The sequence below is a fragment of the Halyomorpha halys genome, unplaced genomic scaffold, assembly GCF_000696795.3.
Source record: "Halyomorpha halys isolate HHAL.00 unplaced genomic scaffold, Hhal_1.1 Scaffold599.1, whole genome shotgun sequence".
NCBI classification, from domain to species: domain Eukaryota; kingdom Metazoa; phylum Arthropoda; class Insecta; order Hemiptera; family Pentatomidae; genus Halyomorpha; species Halyomorpha halys.
Genome location: NW_027108603.1, coordinates 620,199 through 640,478, shown reverse-complemented (window position 1 = coordinate 640,478; position 20,280 = coordinate 620,199). Strand labels below are relative to the sequence as shown.

General features: G+C 30.3%; 1 protein-coding gene across 4 annotated transcripts in view; it reads left to right on the top strand.

Moving 5' to 3' along the window:
- Positions 1–20,280, top strand: part of UGP (UDP-glucose pyrophosphorylase) — a 45,308-nt gene that overhangs the window by 5,434 nt on the left and 19,594 nt on the right. Inside the window, exon 1 of one of the 4 annotated variants that reach the window (XM_014426870.3) lies at positions 1,019–1,300. The exons of 1 other annotated variant lie outside the window; for it this stretch is intronic. In XM_014426870.3, coding sequence (XP_014282356.1) covers positions 1,238–1,300 — 63 coding nt within the window. In that variant the 5' untranslated portion in view covers positions 1,019–1,237. Of the gene's footprint in view, positions 1–1,018; positions 1,301–1,377; positions 1,436–11,756; positions 11,979–20,280 lie in introns of those variants that run through there. 2 more of the 4 variants (XM_014426871.3, XM_014426869.3) reach the window with 2 other exon arrangements.

Below are 20,280 nucleotides of genomic sequence, written 5' to 3'. Positions count from 1 at the left end.
ATAAATAACTTTTCAAAACCTTCAAAAAATGTCCATTGAAACGTGGATGTCCCTAAACAATCCTCGAAAGAAAAATATAAAAATGTAGAAAATTTAATGTTATTTGATTTAAAGTAGGTTGATGTTTTTAAGAAATTTTATACCAAAAAATAATAATGGAAAAAATTAACTATTTTCATTTTTTTTTTATAAGGAAAAAATTTGGGAGTTAAACTTCATCTTCTTCTTCATCCAGAAAAAATAAAAAACATAGCAGTGCATAATATCAAAACTTTTCAGGTAAATTACTCACTTATATATTCCTAGTAGACATGGTCAACTTAAGACGGGTACGAACACTACTGCACATGCGTCAGACAGATTTTGGTAGTCTAGAATAGTCGTTAGGGCTGACTTAATTTTTCTTTTACCGTAAAATTAAACCGAAATTTAAACAAGTTTTAGTTGTACTTTTTGAACTTTAGTTCTCACAATATCTTTTTTTTTTTTTTTTTTTTTTTTAAATTGAATCCTTAAACTTAGCTTTAACCTACTGCATTATATTGGTGAAAAGTTTGATACTTGTTAGCAGATTCCTGTAGATTTGGGTGGTAACACCCGTAGTACGCATCCTTATGATAATTTCATCATTAATGATCACTAATAATCCTTTGATTAAAAAATATATTGACGTTTCCCTCCTCCAATTAATTTACATTAAAGCTTACCTTTGTGCGGTTTTAAACGGACAAATTAAAATATAAAAAAAATTTCCTTAAACTTGGAGGTTTAAAAATACTAAGAAATAAACTTAACAAAATTTTAGTTTTAAAAATATGAAAATATTCATTTCAGAAACTTACGGATTTTATTCATCCTCTGGATGATAAAAAATTCAACCATATCGAAAACTTTCTAGTACTTAATTCTAATTCAGCTATTTCTCAATATTTGATATGCAAGGTTTTAGAAAATGAGGCTTGATGCGCAATGCGCTTTTTCTGGTTCTCAATATTGGTTTAATTTAATAATGATAAATATTTAGTTCAAGGTTTAGTACATGACATCTTTAAATACTTTTCTGACTTTTGCTCAGTGTATTTACACAAAAATGTAATAATGGGCAAACGTTCGGAATAACAGGACTGGGTGTCGACTATTTTTTTTTCCTCAAAGCAAGTAGTGGCCTTATCAAGGTTATATTGCTTCGGAATTTTGTTTTGGAATTTGCGCGATAACTTAAATCTTCAAATCAGTTATGGATAATAAGGAGCAGGCGGTATTTGAAATTAATAAATTTTGCTTAGGTTCTCTAGACAAGGTTAGTTTGCTATACCACTGATTGTAACTACATAAATATGTTTATTTATCATTTGTTGTGTTTCAATATGTTATTAGTTTGATATTAGAATTCACAAGAATGGAATCCTTATTACTGAAATTTCCACCTTTTGAGGTAAATCATATTTTATTAGTAATGAATTATGTTAAACACTTTATAATGTAACTGGTAAAAAGTGTCATATTGTAATGTAATTAAAAAGTTTAATTTTGTTTCCTTTTTTTTAAAGATAAACTTTTGGTTCTCATAAAGCTATTCATGTTCATATTTATGACTCATGAGAGTTCTGATTTCAAGAATTATGTTGAATATAAACTAAGTTAATTTCAATAAACTCCATGGATTCCTGCTTTACAAATTAAAAGTGTGTAATGGAGTTAAGTCTAAAATAATGGAGAAGCGAGGCTTGAGTTTTACAAGTAGTATAGTTCATCTTTAGGTATTTTTTATAAAAAATGAAAAATGAATTCAATTAAAAAAATCGTATATAGCACTACTTAATTGAAATTCATACAATGATTTAAAAAAAACTAACTATCGTTTACCCTCTGACCAACTGGCAATTGTTTTATTATCAGTGTTTAAATATGTTAGGTCTGTTTAGATTACATAACCATTTTTATAGTTATATGCCCAAATTATGGTAGTTTTCATAAATTATCAAACTTTTCAGTATTTTTTGTTTATGGTTATTATTTATTACATCTTAGGTACTCTTTGGTATTTAGTTTAGTTCATCAGCAACTCACCCTCATTACGATTGTTTATCCCAGTATTTGTTATTTAAAATAAAGCCTCATGAAATTAGAAAAAAAAAACTAATCATATTTTTAAAAAATTAAATATACAAACAAAGCGTAAAAACTTTGTTTATTTTCTTTCCCCTACCATTTATTTAGAAATGACTATGAATTGTTAAATATGACATTTCTTAAATTTAATACAAAAAGATTATTTGTTGGTTTAAATTTAACTGGATCTCAAATGTATTATGTCAATATGTGAATACATTAATATGTTTGGAAATGGGCAAAAATTAGCTATTGTTGAAACTAATGGCTAAAATTGCTTTCAAATGGTTATTGAACGATCCATTGATAAATAATTATCATATCCTTGACAATTTTAGCTGTTAATTTCAACCAAAGCTACTTTTGGCCCGACTCAGAATATATTTAATGTAGTATCTTGTATTGTAATTTTATTTTATTAACTACACTAGACATTTTTTCATCTATATCAGTTATTAACAATTATTGATATTTATAATATTTAAATTAGTAAATTTTTTAGTTAGAAGTTCGTACATTTCTATGAGGTAGTTAGTTTTCCTTTTACTTTAGTTGATATAACTTATTTGAACTTGGGTAATAAAATAATTTAGGTGCAACCACTTAAAATTCCATGAGTTACTCAGCTGGAGTTATATAATTAACGGTACCGTGTTTATTAAAATCTATTCATCACTTCATCCTAATTTTATTTAGAAAAAGCTGTATTACCTAATTGTTCATAAATATATGTTTTATTCTGCTTATGAAAAATTCAACAGTTACCTACATGGTTACTTGGACGTATTTTCATAATTTTTATTATTGCATAAACAATCCCATGTTAAATGCTACGACTAGATTTACAAAATAATGCATGAAATTGAATTGTTTATTTCCAAGTGTCTATTATTGAATAACTTTTTTAAAATAATTTATTTAAATTGTATAACAAATAAAGCATTTTGAAAGAAGAATTTGTTGTATATTGATTAAGTTCAAGAGACTTATTAAATCAGTTGCGCATTTTCTTTCTTTTTTTTTTTTCTTTTTTTTCAAAAATTCAGTTGTTATATAAAATATATGAATCAGAGCTTTATACTTGAATTATATCCAGTGATTTTTGGAAGCATTAAACTTCTCATAGTAAAATTAGTTAATTAATATATTTTATATTATTATCAACTTGATAGTACTATCAAGGAGATCCTTATATTTGATTTGTCCTAGTTATAAAAAATTAGTCTCCCTATTGCAGACTTATTGCCCAAGAATAGAACATTTAATTAAATTCAATGACTATCATTCAAAAACTATCTCTAAAAATTGATATAAGTATTTCATTTCTTTTTTTCACAGTTTTTATTGGGTTGTAAGTTAGTTTATTTTCGTTCTTTTATTATTATTATTTATATTAACAACTTGAACACTGTTAGTTTTGTTTAAGGTGAATCAATTAGATACATATATCCAAATTCATCAATTCTGATGTTAATTGTATTGATTAGGATGGTTGTGTTTGGTTCTAAACCTTCTTTTATTCACAGTCTGATAAATTGTTGCCTTTTTTTAAGGTTTATGATGAAACACATTAGTCTTTGTGATTGTGTAATAAATGTAGATAAAAGTTCCTCTTGAATTTGAGTTAATATTTCGTAAGAAATGATAAACAATTACCCAACAATTAATTTATTGGTCATTAAATTCAGAAAATAGTTTTCATTTTATCTAAATTATCTACAAGTTTCGTTTTTTTTTTTTGTTTTTTTTTAATTTCCCTTCTTTTCATTAACCCTCTATTGCTTTGTTTTATATTATGCCTTTACTCTCATTTAGGAAAATTGGATGGATTTATTAAGTTAATCAATCATACAACTTAAGGATCAAACCTAACTATTAATTATCTAAAATCATTAATTAATTTAGAAGAGTATTTTAAAAGACATTTTATACTCTTGTAATTTGGTTTAATCAATTGATACATTTATTTGTTTATTAAAGTTTTCCAAACAACATTAAATACTATTTCATGGTTAATGAAATAGCTTAATCCTCTTTAATTGCAAATATTTTAATGAATATTCTCAGTTGGGGCAGAGAGGGGGAAAGACCGGGGCAGTACTTTTAGGGGGTGGAAAAATTCCACAATAAATAATAACAAAAAAAAATTGTAACCATTTTATTTCATGACTTTTTTATTTGTAGCCTGTTTAATACGATAAATATGATTGTTTTCACCAAATTGTTCTTTGAATTACAGTATATGTTAGTCTTCTAATTGGAATTACCTTAATAAGGGGGTTGCAAAATTTTTCTCTGCCCTAGGCGGCTGACACCCATGCTATGCCACTGGATACTCATCTTAGTAGCTACGTGTAAGCACTAATTATCTTCGGATTGGTTGAAGTTGTTAAAAGAAATTGTAGAAATTATGTAAGAAGATTTATTGTAAACTACAAACAAAATATAGTCTTGGTAATAATAGGATGTTTACTGTATACAGCCTTGAGTGTTTCGAACAGTTGTAAATAACTAACCAGTCAATATTTGGTCAATTTAGGCATTGTGAGGACAGAAGTAAATAAAATAAACAATGTAGTCCAGGCATAGTACATCTCTCATTAATAGTCCAGAAATATTGGCTGTTGAACTCTTTTGGAGTAAATGGTGCTAATTTGGTTATGGAAATGTTATGTTGAAACTTTCCCATAATACTTTTTTGGTTCACAATATTCAAAAAAATATATAATTATTTGTGTAATATCTATAGCTTTAATTTGATGAAAGGTATGTATTACCACCATTAGTTTTATTACTACTATCTCTTTTTGGTGGAGGATAAAATGATACCGTTTTTTAAGCTTTATTTAATTTATTTTGTGAATTGAACAACTCAGAAAAATTGACTTGTATATCTAGTTCCTCTATTTATTAGGTTTGATGTAAAATTAAAAACTTCCTATGTATCATTTTTTTCATTCCAGAAAATTAATTTTTAAAAAATACTTTATCATCTTCCCCTAGTTTTTGGGGATCAGTCATTGTTCTTCCTTTTTCCTGAGCTATTTTTAATAAAACTGTTGGTGGCTCAGTGTCCTGATGAATGTTGTTAATCTTTATATTTTTCGGTTCACTTCTCAACAGTTTTATTTAATTTTTCATGTCTTAACATTTTCGCTATTTTATACTATAGGAAGTATTACAATCATGAAATATTTCAAATCTGGATTTTCAACGGAAATACCAGTTTTTGGTTAGTTGGACTCTCACAAAAAATGGTGTGTGAGCGCGCATGCGTGTGTGCACGTGTACGTGTTCGCGTGCGTGTGCGTGTGCGTGGAACCTAACTCAAAATCGAAAATTTTTATGGAAATAAAATAATGTATTTAAAGTAGGTTTATACTTTTCCTACCTTACATACATGCTACAGCAACTGTTTAGCTAAAGTGTTATAATAGTTATAAGTGTGCCATTTGATACTATCGATTTCATGCATTTTTACCATTTTCCAAATACTGTTCTACAGATTTTTATTTACCCCCGTTAAAATTATATATCTCATCGTATAAAAGTATATATAATAATGCAAATAGTAAAGGAGTTTGTTCTAAAACGAATAAGGATTAATTTCACCTCATGATGATTGTATGATTATTTTGTTTGGAAAAAAAATCCTTCCTTCAAATGCCATTGAATTAAATTTGACTAAAATTCATCACATCTATTTTATGTCATATAAAATTCAATATTAATAATAATTATACTAAAAAAGAAGTGGCAAACCAGGGACTTGCCGACAGAAATGAAATAATATATTAAAATTTTGTTAATTAAGGTCATGCGTTTCCTCTTTTAGCTTAAGGCAGAAGATATTAGTTCCAGAATAATAATAATAATAATTAGAAGACATATAATATTTAGGCAGACATTTCCCAAGTCAAATTCTAGTTGGAAAATTTGTATGTTGTAATAGATTATGAAATTACTGGAACTCACTCAATCGGGACGGGACAGCCAGAATTGTTTAGATTCTGCAAGCTCCTGCTATCCTATTACAATAAAAAGATTTCCTGCTAGAGTCGACCAGCGTTGTCCCCACATCCGTTTTTTCTCGCGTCTCGCAATCAATTTACTCCATTGTAATTTTTAATTTCTTGAATTGTAGAACGTCGGTTAAGAAGTTTCGTTTCAAAAACTACTTGATGTGATAGTTGTAATTCTGGATATTTGTTGTATTCATGTTGGTTAAAAATGAAAATTGATCAAACATTCATATGAATGAAAAATGGAGAAAGCATGGCAACTTTGTTTTCCTTTAAATCAATTTTGTACATTCAATTTATAAATTAACTAAATAAAAACAAACGTGTAAATAAGTTTATTTGTCGTCTTGATTTTATTAATGGAAGTTTGTATTATAATACAAAAATGTTGATTTATGCCATCAATTTTAAGTATTGTCCTTGTTTTTACATAACTTTTCTGTTAAAAAGTTTTTAATTTTAAAGTGGTAATATTTGTATGATTCTTGTTTATTTTTATTAATTAAAGAGTTACTTTTATTTTCCAGTATCTGATATGTTTTCTTAAATTTCTTAGACGGACGTTTCGGAGTTCATCCTCAAATCTATTCTAATATAGATTATTAGTCATTTCCTGTTGTCATAATATATCCTGAAGTATCTTCTACTAATTATTTTTAACATTGCTTGTTGATGTAATGTTAACCTTCAACTACTCAATTGTGAGTTGACCAGAATGATCTGTGGTATATTTTATATAAAAATATGAAATGCTACAATCCTTGGAGAGTCAGGGCTTCTGTGCTTAGTAAGATAGTACTGTTTTTAGAACTAGGATTATCCAAGGAAAAGAATTTTTCAAGACTATGCTCAAACCGCCAGATTTTTCCCCAAGTACGGGTTACCCCCTTTATAAGGGTGGAGGTTTATTAAGTAAGGGTTATTGGGCCCCAGGAGAGCTCCAGAACCCGCATGGTTGACTCACGGCTACAGTAACAGAACAAATAATTACCTCCCACAGCCAGATTCGAACTCGGGTCCTAGGTATTAGTACACCAGCACCTTACCACTATGTTATTCCGCACCCAATAACACCATATTTTAGAACTACTAAATCCATACATATAATTCAAATGGTTACGCAGCATTATGGTTTATAATATGAATAAATTTATCACTTCTTTTCTTTAATTGTGGCACATATGACTTTTTTATTCTTTTGTATTTAACGTATTACATTTTTTGTAGTATAGACAGGTTACTGAGTGGCACCTCTAGTATGGTACGGTCTGTAGGGAAACTAATAGAGAATATAACCTCAGTCTTCGGCATCTTTGGAAAACGTCCAATTCAAAATAAAATCAATACTATTCTTTTGTCAGATATGCCATTATTAAAGCAAGACAGTAGTGATATGGATTGAAGGTCAAGGAGGATGTTATTCCCTGTTCGCTCCGCGGTTGATATTGCATAATCCTGTGTTTTGTCTCTCCTTTATTTTATCAACATTATCTTAGTTACTTTTTTTTTATACATATATATCATATGTACATTATTTACAGTGGCTTTGATAAGATAACGGCTAATGAAAATAGCCTAAAAATATAACCTTTTATTTGTTCAAGGTTAGTTGTGTTTCTTTAACAGTCGAATTTATCCGATCATTATTGGTATAATGGATTAATGTGTAGTTTGAAATTTTTAAATGTTGCTGTCAGTACAATAAATTGATATTCTCATTGTATTCTATCACAAAGGGAGTCATGGAACCTTGAATAAAATGGATGAATTGCCCCTTGCTGATAACAATGGTTACTAATTTTAATCCATTGTTTGTTCTCTGGGAATAAGCAAAGCCATATGAAAATGGTATCACCTGCTCAGGTGTTGCCCGAGTAACCATTCTAGAGAGAAATTTTTCATGGAATATTCTAAATTAATATTGTAAAAAAAATCGAAAACAAGTCGAATTTAGTTTAATAATAATACACTGATTCAGCTTAATTTAATTGACTGTCTCTGAGAGATATTTTCATGCTTACTGACAGAATTTATACTGCCCAATTTAAAAAAATGTGTGTAATATTTTGCTTACTCAGCACAAAAGGTCAGTCAGCTTTATATTCATGCAGTAAATATACGTAAACAAATTACGTCCTCGGGCCCGAAAATTTTCACCCGCATTTGACTTTTTATGTATTTGATTCCGTTTCTGTCAATTTGTGTTGGAACATGATCTATCGGACTGTAAATACGATTTTGGGGAATTGTTTCTGTTAGTCTCTTGCAGATTTCATCAATACAGATTCGTCCAATACTTATACACCTATATTTAGAAAATGACTCGTCCAACTTGGTCAAAATTTGGAAGAAAGTTGAAGACGGGTCTAGAATCAAATTACATTCCGTTTTCAACTTCCGCTTACGCATGCGTAAACGTATTTTCTGCGCTGCATCTGTATTTCGAAAACATCTGGTTATGTATATATGTATATATAGTTGACCGTAAAAATTGATATATAGGAAGATGGTCAGGGTTGCGGTCAATAGTGAAACAAAAATAGTTTACAACTATTTATTTTCCAACGTTTCGCCCCACTTTGCAGGGCTTCATCAGGGCTAAAAAGATACAAAATGAAACTATGTTAAGAAAAATGATAGGAATAAAAATAAAAGATACAATGAAAAGAATAAAAAACAAGTAACAAAGGCAAGAGTAAAAGTTTGTCCAAATGAATAAGTTGAACAGACAGAAACATTAAAGCGGAAGCGCGCAGGAGTGGGGAGGAGGTGAGAAGCAAGTAACGGTTTTATAACGATTTCAAATACGTCGCGTATACAGGAAGTAGTAATAAAGATTTGACGAAAAATAAAAAAATGATAAGAGAAAAATACAGAATGATACGGTACATGATAATAATAATAACTAAGTAAAATTAGAATGACAAATATCGTTACAAATAATAGGAGTTTATATCGAAGAAAACAAAAACTTTATATTTTACGTATTTTTATATGAAACTTTTACTCTTGCCGTTGTTACTTGTTTTTTCTTTTCATTGTATCTTTTTATTTTTATTCCTATCATTTTTCTTAATATAGTTTCATTTTGTATCTTTTTAGCCCTGATGAAGCCCTGCAAAGTGGGGCGAAACGTTGGAAAATAAATAGTTGTAAACTATTTTTGTTTCACTATTGACCGCAACCCTGACCATCTTCCTATACATCTGGTTATGGTACTAGGAAAGTTTAGACTAGATTATTCGCGCCGATATAAATGAAATAATATGCCGGAATTGTTTATGGGCTGCGGAGGTAAAGGATAGGTCATTGCAATGAAAAAGGTATGAAGTAGCAATGGACCATGTGAACGGTTTCCTTCATCTGAGAACAATGATGATGCATTACTTCCTGACGAATTTCTTTTGCTCAATATTCGATCAGAAATTAAAGAAAGTATTTTCTTAACAAGATCAAGTGACTGATGATTCTGAAAAAGTTTAATTTATTTTTATTGTTTTACACACAATCAAATATTCCTTTTATATGATATTTTGTTTTTGTTGTGAATTAGCTTATAGTGTAATCTTTGTGTTACATCGATAATTGTATTGGTTGTCATTACTTTACTATTTCAATGGCCATGAAAAAGTACAAGAGACTGGGAGTCATTCAAAAGGGTGTATTCAGGTCATCTAAAATTCATCATTCCCATCGACGACTGTTTTATCAAAATGGAAATTTCTCAGTAATCTCAATTCAACTACTTAAAACTTTAGAAACATTATTGATAGTTTTCGGGAAATAATAATATTAGAATCATCAATTTAATGAAGACTAATAGAGCTACAACTAAGATCAAGATGACCTAGGAAAGACCTCTTGTTACTGTAATAAATCGTAGAACGAGACAAAGATTTGCTCCATAATACCAATCATGGACTGAAAAGAACTTGGACTATGTTGGTATCGCTGAAAGGACGACTTAATAATCCAGATGGCCGCCAACAAATCTGGACAACACTATGCTGAGAGTGTTGCATTTCAGATATTGTTGGCCTGGAGAGAAAAATTTTTTTTAAGGAAGTTTATGTGGCTCATCGGATTGGACTTATTTGTGCATTGAGTTGTCATTCGAAAAAATAGAATCTTATGAAGCTGTTTAGGCTTTATCAGATCTTTTTTGCTGAAGAATTTTTTTATAGAAAGAACCCATTTCAAAACACATCAGCAAACAGCTGAGATTAATAAGTACATGTACATAAATGAATTATATAATATGGATAATCGTTATAATTGAACATATAGCAGCTTCAAAGTTAGTTACAGCGAAGTTATGTTTTTGTTTACGTATTAACAATTTGCAATGTTCTAAGATTTTCTTCGTAATGAAAGAAATCTTTACAAGACATGATATGTCTTTTGTTTTAATGGGCCACAATTCGCCTTGTGCTGACTCTTGGAACTTAGGAACTTAAGTGAGTACCGTCGGGGCCGAGATTCCCTTAGTCCATCAATGGTTAAGTGGAGATGGTCGTCAAAATTTTTGAGAGTTTCACAAAAAACGAAGGACGTGGAACCTTTTGTGGAGCTATTGGCATATAGATCAACTTCATCTTGTTATCGTATAACAAAGTTTATTAATGAGCTTTACTCTGTGACATTGAGCTCACATGTTACGGGGCGCATTTTTTTTTTTAATACCAATTCAAATAGGAGCCTCATATGCTTAAAGACAATTTTGTGGTGATCATGTTAGTGATAATCTTACTGATCATTTTTCATCATGTAGTGACATACATGCACATAATTGGTGCTAAATCGTCCCGTGTCCATACTAGTAAAGCAACACGTTTTTATGATTACATGATGTGGTCAGATGTAACCACAACCAAGAGTAATAAGCAACAATAAGTTACATACAATCGGGAATATTTCTGACTAACTTAAAAGGAAAGTTTGGTTGAGAGCTTTTCCTCCTAATACTTTTGAAATGCTTACACAGATGTATTGTGTATTGGAGGAATGGGCCAACTCATTAGATTTGAATAAAAAACTGTTGTGAGAATCCCAAAATAGACAAAAGGAGTTAATTAACCTAAAGAAGCCTAATTAAGTAAGCCCATCAAATATAAATCTTCTTTTTTATTTTCGTTAATGAATTCTGAATTTACATGAACTGGTATTAAGCTAGGGTTGGAAAGTAACCCATACGGTACACTTAATGCAATACGTCAAACACAAATTTGTAATAAAAGGATTTTTTTTTTCTTATGTGCCACTATCAAATCAAAGCAGTGGTATATTCAAATTTAATTATTTTGTTGAATTGATTAGTCTTTTTGTCAGTAGATTACGGCTCGATGGTTAAAGGAAAATTGTGCACAATTGGGTATTATACAACAGGAAATAACCTTTATAAATATGTAGTATGCCATTATAATTACTCTTTATATCCGTTTTTTAAAAGTTTTATTTAGAATCGTAAAGTAATTATTATTTACTTCATTTCCGTGACATCAGTGATGAAGGTCAATGTTGACATATCATCTGTGCTTCGTTATTGTTGTAAGGCGTAGTATTAGATACGTGAATGCTTTAATGCGTGTGTTATGGTCATTTCTACTCAAATCTTGACTTAAATACCTCTGTGGAGGTCATGCAGAAGTAACGAGTCAGTGTGTCGCTTGTACTCTGCTAAGGAGGAGCTGCTCTACGATGTAGTGGGGAGTCGTTATCGAACTTGATAACTCATGGCACTAGTAGATTTGTTTTTGTCGTCAAATAGAGATGTTGATCGGGTCTGGTTTGAGCACATACGGGGGTGTCAATGTGTCCGGTTTCCAAAATGATCCACAGGACGAGGTATGTTTAATATAACATATAATGTTTATTAATTTAATTTTTTTCTATTTTGATGCCTATTACTAAAAAGAAAAAAAATCGAATCACATTTTGGAAACATTTGTTTATTAGAACATCTGAAGGAGTGCGTTAAAGTCTAACAAAAGTTTAAATTGCAATAAGTAAAAAAAAAAAAGGATATATTTATATCTTTAATGAGGAGTATCAGATATTTTGTCATTATTAAGAATTATTTTTAAACTTATTTCATTGGATATTTTATAACTGAAACATTAATTTGCCATTGAGGTTTAGTCGTTCTGTGCGTCCTTGATGTAGAATATTAGTGGCGTTAAGTTGACTCTCCTCTGTTTAATTCAATTAGTCCGCGGTTTTAATTTAATTAATTTATTGACATCTACTCAATGGTTTGGAAAACAATTTTTATTTGTTTAAGTTATAACATTTTTTGTCTTATTATGATCATTTAAAAATAAAAAATTGTGGATTCTGTTGAATTTAAAAACATATTCAAGTGGTTTTACTCAATTCATAGATAATCGATTCATATTTTATCTGTGTTATTTATCAACGATTTTATCAATCATCTGATAACTTATTACGGGTTGAGTAGTGTTATCATAAAGGGTTCTCTATTCATTTATTTAAAATATCTTAGAGCGCGTAAGTGGAATTTGTACTCAATGGGACCTTGCTGTACCACGCTCGGTCCTCGTGAATAAATTATTCTACTCACTTCTTTGTAAAATTCCAACAGCCAATTTTTTTCGAATCAAGAATACTGGATTTTGTATAAAGATAAATGAGTAAATTAACTTCGTTGATTATTGGTTAATAATTTCTGGAAGTTAATAAATTAATAATAACAATAAATAACATCATATTTGTTTTACCCATTATTTTTTAATTCATAGTAGGAAATTTTAAACTTTTATGTCCATTATCATTTCTTTCTTATTAACATCAATAATACAATATAATTTTTAGGCTTAGCGCTATTTTCAATAATGAACAATTATCATTATTATTATCATCCCTTTGATAAACATCTTTTTTACATATAACTAATAATGTTAAATTTTAACTGTTTCAAAATTATGTTATTATTTTATGTAACCCTATTGCTATTTATGAACAATTTTTTCTTTTTTGAAAATTGGCCAATGTTATTTTTAAATAGCTATTCTAAAAATTTACTTACCTTGCTTGCTTATCTCCATTTCATTACAATATTTTTCTAGTCAATTTTATGCTTTTTTTTTTTTTACTTATCGTAATACATGTATAAATGCTAATCTAGATTATTTGTTGTATTACTATGGTTATTTTAATTTATAAAATAAGTGTTTATACTTGTCTTATCAATGAATAATAGGTTATGAAATCAAAAATAATTTTTTTTTTTCTTTGAATCTATTCTGCACCTGTCGCTGAATCCCTGACAATAAGTGTATGTGATCTGATATATTTGACATTTTTGGTTTGGAGTATGTGAACATCTGCTGTCCTGTGAAAGTACCTATTACTACTTTGAATCTATGACTTTATTCGAGAAGGTCCTTAAATAAATCTGCTTTTATGTCTTTTTTTTCGGATATCTTCTGGTATATGTATCCTTGTCATATTTTGTTACTATCATATAAGTCTGTTACTATCCCTCTTTTTTATAAAATCTTTCTATATAAGTCTGAATGTTAGTATGCACCGCATGTATGCTTATTTTTACATTATTTTATATTTAAGGTTTTGTTTAAAAAACAAGGTAAACTTGTGCTGAAGTCGAAAATCTATGAGCGTGGATCTTTTTAGTTGTTCCGTGAAGTCATGAGGGATAAAACCTTTTGGTTCCAGTTAGTGTATTTGCATTGATAATGTTTTTAGCTGATCCTTTGTGCATAAGATAATGCATTCTGTCTAATGCATTAGCCCCAGGTCATCCGTTTGTCGATCGTGAGTCCTAAGTAATGAAATGTTAATCTGTTTATGGCAATGGATCAGGTGTCGTTAGAGCCTAAAACTTATGTGCTGATTTTTCTTTGTCGAGTTTAATTTTTCTCTATTTAAACCAGCTATGTATTTTTTAATTTTGTAGTAAACATCAACGTGTGAGTCAGTGAAGGCTGACCAATCTCTGAAGAATTAATTTAATGCAAATAATTAATACACCTGGAGTCTTTGGATGAATATATTGTTGATACAGGAATGTAGTTTACTCACACCTATCAGTAGCGTAGAGGTAGGAAGTGGTGCCCACCAGTGGTACTATTTTTCTTTTCTAAAAGCGGCAAAATTTCTCGAGGTCCATTTCTCCAAAACCAGTTAAGTTGAAAACGACTGCAACAATCTTATGAACTGTTTGTATATATCGTACATAAATTAATTCAGTGTATCCTGGATCGATGAATTGCGGGAAAAAAATGGAATTTCATGAGGAAGTGACTAATCCTAATTTTGATTCTAAAATTCTCACGACTTTAATAAAATGAAAAGGGATTTCAAAACTGCGGATCGATACGGTACAAGTCGGGTTTTAAAAATTTCGACGGTCTGTTTATACAGAACATCCCGAGTGTTGTTTTAGACTTCTAAAACCTAACATTTTTGAGGTAACTCACGGATTAGGCTCATCCCAACTCAAACGATAGCTTCTTAAGTCCCGTGGTTACTACGTCACCACGTTATGACACTTTTTTCAGGTTTATTTAATTTTGTTATTTGTTGACATTGCCATAGCGGTGTTCAAGATCTGGTTTCTATATTCTACTCTTCATAAGCAAGAGAACAATATCATGATATAACAATAAACATGATCCTATTCTTTCGCACCAACCCAATACCGTTCCAACAGAAACGGATTATACTCAGTGATTCCCAACAGGTGGCCCTCGAGTTTGGTGATGGGTCGTAGTAAGTTAACGACTACACATATTTTTATGACAATTTATTGTGAGAACAATTTTATTATTTACCTTTCCTGATGTTTGGGTGCCAGCTAGAAGGTTTTAAATAGCAAATGCACTTTAAAAGTGACTCAAAATGCGATTTGAAGTAATCTAATATTCAGATACTTTCCGAATGCGACCCTTTCTGCCCCAAGTTGGGTTGGGCCGCACATGGTTCAATTACGTCTTAAGGATCCGTATATTGGTCCCAACGTATATGGGCCCCAAGCCCATGTTTTTGACGGATCACTTCTGTAGATTTTTCTGGTACTTTTTGTTAGATTTTCCTTTTTAAATCCACTGTTGTCCTACATCCGTTTGTGTATGGAGTAAATCTACAGATGTTAAGCAGCGTATTCAGGACTTAGTGTGTTTTGGGAGCTGTAAGAGAGTGAGAAAGGGCATTAGCGTCCCTGTTAGATTCTGTACACCTAATAGGAAATTTTGTTCTAAAAAAAATACTATATAATTTGAATTTTAAAATACAATTTACTTCTTCAATTAAGAAAAAATAATTATTTTCTCGTTTGAGGTTTTTAAAACCACCAGGCATATATTTGAAATTGTCAATTGAATAAAGCTCCTCCCCTTCTCCCCCCCCCCAAAAAAAAAAAATATAATTCTAATAAAATCCTAATAATTCTTCATTTTTGAAAATTCAGCATAAAGTTATTTAAATTTGACCTTACTGATAAAAAATATTATCGAGCTCCTAACGATCCTGATAAAAAGGGGATTGGTCTAGATTTGCGTGGGTGAATTTAGATTAGGTTGTATAACGCTAATCAAATTTTTATCTTCGGGAAATGCTTAGTTTTCCAATGATAAGCATACAAAACGTATCAAACCAAATGCAACTATCGAGGTAGAAAAATTGATAATCGGATTTAGCATCCCATAAACCATGTAAAATCGTTGAGTTTTATAAAACTTTTATACTTTTTTTTTACTAACAACGCTCCATTAGAATATTTTTCATGTCTGGACTACTTTATGGACTCTTTAGTGGCGTCGCAGATTACTCGAAAATTTTAACATACGTATAAATTATAGGAAATTTTATTTAAGATGTTATATAAGTTATTTTTCTATTTATTAGCAAAAAATGTTATTAATAATAGAAATAAGGGAATTTTCGTCTACAAAAAAGCATAGCTTTCTTATGGTGGTCATTCCATTGGGCTTAACATAAAAAATACTCAAGAAATATGGGTCTCTTGATCCAAAACTAATATTTCCTTTAACACATTTGTTCTCTACTCCCCCCCTAAAAATACTCTTTCCACCTCGGGAATTTTTCGGGCTCTTCAATCTCATCATAAGCGATATGTTTTTACATAGTTTCATCAACTAACCAACTTTTGTTTTTTGAGAGTGTTTTGGTACTTAATTACCTGTACTAAAAAACATTTTGAGATGTTTAATTCAACTTCGAAACCCGTTATTAAATCTAAGAAACACTTCAAAGATAATCAAGTTTTACAGTAACATACTGAGTTTATTCAAATTCATTATAGCTGTTTTTGATAAAATAAAATACAAAATGTGTAAAGCCGATTCTATAATAGGGGTATTCATGATATTGTGTTAAATGTTAAATGCATGAGAGCTCCTAGCGGATTTTTTGAGCAACTTGTTTTATAACCTTTCCTTCCTAAACTTCATGTTATTGTTCACTTCTAAGTTTTGATTAAAGTAATTTATTACAACTTGTGAGGAAGAGAATCAAGATGAGCTAATTGACAACAATCATTACATTATTATTATGCCATTCTTTGCTTTATTAGTTTCGAAAACATTCAAAACAATACTAACACAATTAGAATTTAAACTACGAGCAAGTAACCTAACACAACAAACAAAACGGTGACGAGCTCAGCTGGTCAGTTGCATGATGTCATTCTCCATTTAACAGACCTAGTAACCGACTCTCAACCATGTTATACTAGTTTAACATGGAGAGAGAAGGAAATATTTCTTCATTTAACATGTTAAACTAAAGATCATGAATACTCTTTATGTGGCACTTCCAGTCTGTCGATTTTATCGATAAACTTTTAATATGTCGAAATTTTTTAAGTTCTTTACTACTTTTCGTTTTTGTGAGAGATTTGGTTATTTGGACACAGTGGCCCTCAAAAACATTTATCTTCATCGAAAACTCGATGATAAAATTTTTCGCGATCGCAGTCCCTCTTACCTATATATACCATATATAGGTAAGGTGAAGTAAAAGTTGATCATTAAAAACTTAAATGAACGGTAAAAAAATATTTGACCGAGTGGCCAAAGCAAAGTTTGTCAAACATTGTAGGAAATGACCTCTGTTACCTACTGAAGTCTGTGAGGGGGCCAAGGCAACATATAAAACCTTTAGTGATGTAATAATATCTATAAATAGAGGCAAAAAAATTTTCGTCATTCTATTTGTATGGTTTGAGAATTGTGTAAAGGGTAAAAATTATTGTGATTGTTTGAAATATCTATTTTTATTCTTATGGAATATTGATTTATTTAATTATTATATTACCCGATTACAATAAGATTATTTTTAATATACGAGTTGGTTATGTTTACAACCCAATTAATTACTTGTTCAGTATCAGAGGAGCATTATTAGGCTCAGTAGTCGATCGCATGTTCTATTTATAGCTTATTGAGAGTCATGCTTATTATTTGATAATAATAGTTTCCTTTCTAAGAAGATCAGTGCAATTGTGCTTTGTCATTGCTGCTTGAGCAATTTTGTGTTGCTAGCAATGTTATGTATTTACTTTATGATACATCCGAAAATAAGGAAATGTTTGCTGTTACTAAGACATTGGCGGGTTCGACTAAGATAAGGTGTTCATATAGTAGGGGAATTTGAGCTATATCAGAGTATCCTAAATCTTTTTTTTTTTTTTTAATTCTTTATAGCTTCTGAAGTAAAAAAGATTTTTACAAGTTCAAAATAGAGCGTTACTAGTCCTGCTTTGAAGACATATTGCTTATTTTAAAAATATTTTATCTTCAGATTATGCCTATGTATGTTTTTTTAAAAATAAATAACAAATGACTCAAGATATTATATCACCCCGTATTGAACCTTGGGCTACGACTTCATCATGGGCAATATTTATATAAATGGGACTTAATTATAATTATTATTGGTTTACAAATAACAAAATAAACTAATAACTATGTTTAATGATAAGTCAGAATACATTAAGAATTTCATTATGGCCTCTCTGCTTAACTTACATCTTCTTTATAGTCTATTCATTAAGAATTAATTTATCTCAAAAATTTAAAAATAAACAGGGAAGTTTGGTGTAATTGGTTATTTACTTGCACCTTGGAACGACCTAATATGTAGCAGTGACATGGTATGACATTATTTTGATGGGTTAAATTTTGAGCAAAGTTTTAAGGTATGTTGCTTTGGGCTTGAATTCATTGAAAGCTGAAGATTATAAAACATAAAATATCTTATGTGAGGAGAAGATGATTGGGGGTGCGGTAAAAATATAACACAAATAAGTTGAAGTAACTTATTTAATTGTGCCAACGTTTTGGCCAGAATTTCTAGCCTTCATCAGGGCTAAGAACAGAACAAGATAACCTATGAATAAAGAAAATATAAACACAATGACATAAAGTAAATAATTGTACAGAATGGAATTAATAAAATTAAAGTGATGAAAGAAGTGGAAAATAGAATGTATACATAGGCAATTGAAAAAGTAGGTAAAATAACATAATTAATAAAATAACATTAAAATTTGAAGTTATATAATGCAAAGAAATATGATTTTATATATTTTAGTTTATTAATAATTTAAAAATTAAAATTATGGAAAGAAAAAGGAAATTTAGAATAGAATAGAAAAGGAGGAAGGGGGGGGGGTAAAATAAATATAGGGAGGGAAAAGAGAGTAAAACGAAACGACCCTGTTAGCATGAAATCTTACCGCCAAGTGGGTTCTGCGCCGCGAACGGTCAGACTCAGAATTAAAAAATACGTTACAGAGATGACAAAGTGTTTATTGGAGAAACGTTACAAGTGGGTAAAAAATAAAAAGAACCGTGCCCGTGTAGGCCTCGGCGCGAGGCGACATATTTCCGTGACAACGTATACTCTATAATCCTCTTACCCCCACCACCTCATTCTTACCCATCCCCACCACTACCTTCTCCGTTACGGGACACTTTTGCCTGCATGACTCTCAGCATCTATAATCCTCTTACCCCCACTACTACACTACTAATTACCTCCCCCACAATCTACTTCCGTTACGGGACACTTTTTCTAACATGGCATCCCGCAAAATGATTTATAAGACGTTGTCACGTCAAAAAATAAAATGTATAAAATATTTAGAAGAGGAAATATAACTTATGATTTTGAGTGGATGTACCCACATACCTTTTCTGAAAAATACTTTTCCATCACACACACACTACCAAATGTAGCCACACAGCTGAGTGAGTTAAAGCTAACTAAGTCAGGTAGAATGGATTTCTCGAGGGCAGACATTTTTATGTTGACACAAGAACCAATTTTGCCCTGATAAAACTTTCTCACGATGGCCTGAAGAATACAGGTCTCACCCATATTACTGCGTAGGACTACCTCATGGTATATTATAACGGAACAAAAATATTACTGAAAAATAATTTTAGAAAACAATCAGTAAATCAGTTGTTAATATTTAATTAGGGACGCGACGGGATTGCGAGTTGGGGCGGGAGTCCTAGAGCGTTCGGAACGTTGTGGGTTCGATTCCCACCTGGGGCAGTTAATATTTAGTTCTCGGCGGTCCCGATATTAATATTCTCACCTTGGTTAGTACGCGGCAGCAACGTCAAAGTAGCCTCCAGGGATTGGCAAAAAGGACCACTAGGCATACTAACTGGACTAATTCCAATACCAATATCGATAGTAATATTTAATTACATAATCTTATTACGTTAGATATTTTTTTTAAATTTATTTAATATTAAAGGTTCTTAGGAATTTTGATAAATGGATATGATATAATCTATTTTTTAATCTTCCTAGACGTTCTTTCCGAACAGTCTTGTAAAGCAACATGAATATATTTGTGTGGATGAGAAACCTTGTAGTGACCAATTCATCATTTTTAAAAACGCATATTGCGTAAAATAAAGTAAGAAATATTTTTATTAATATCCTACAGTGTTCAAGTTTTATTGTATGCTATGGTTTCATAAACCATTTCATTGTCATTGCATAATGCCAAATATTACTTGTACTCCTCGGCTTCAAAAGGTAAATAAGTAGTGATGCTGCAGAATACCTAGCAAGAGTAATTAATATAAATTTACAGTATTTATTGGTAAAATGTTCTTAAGGT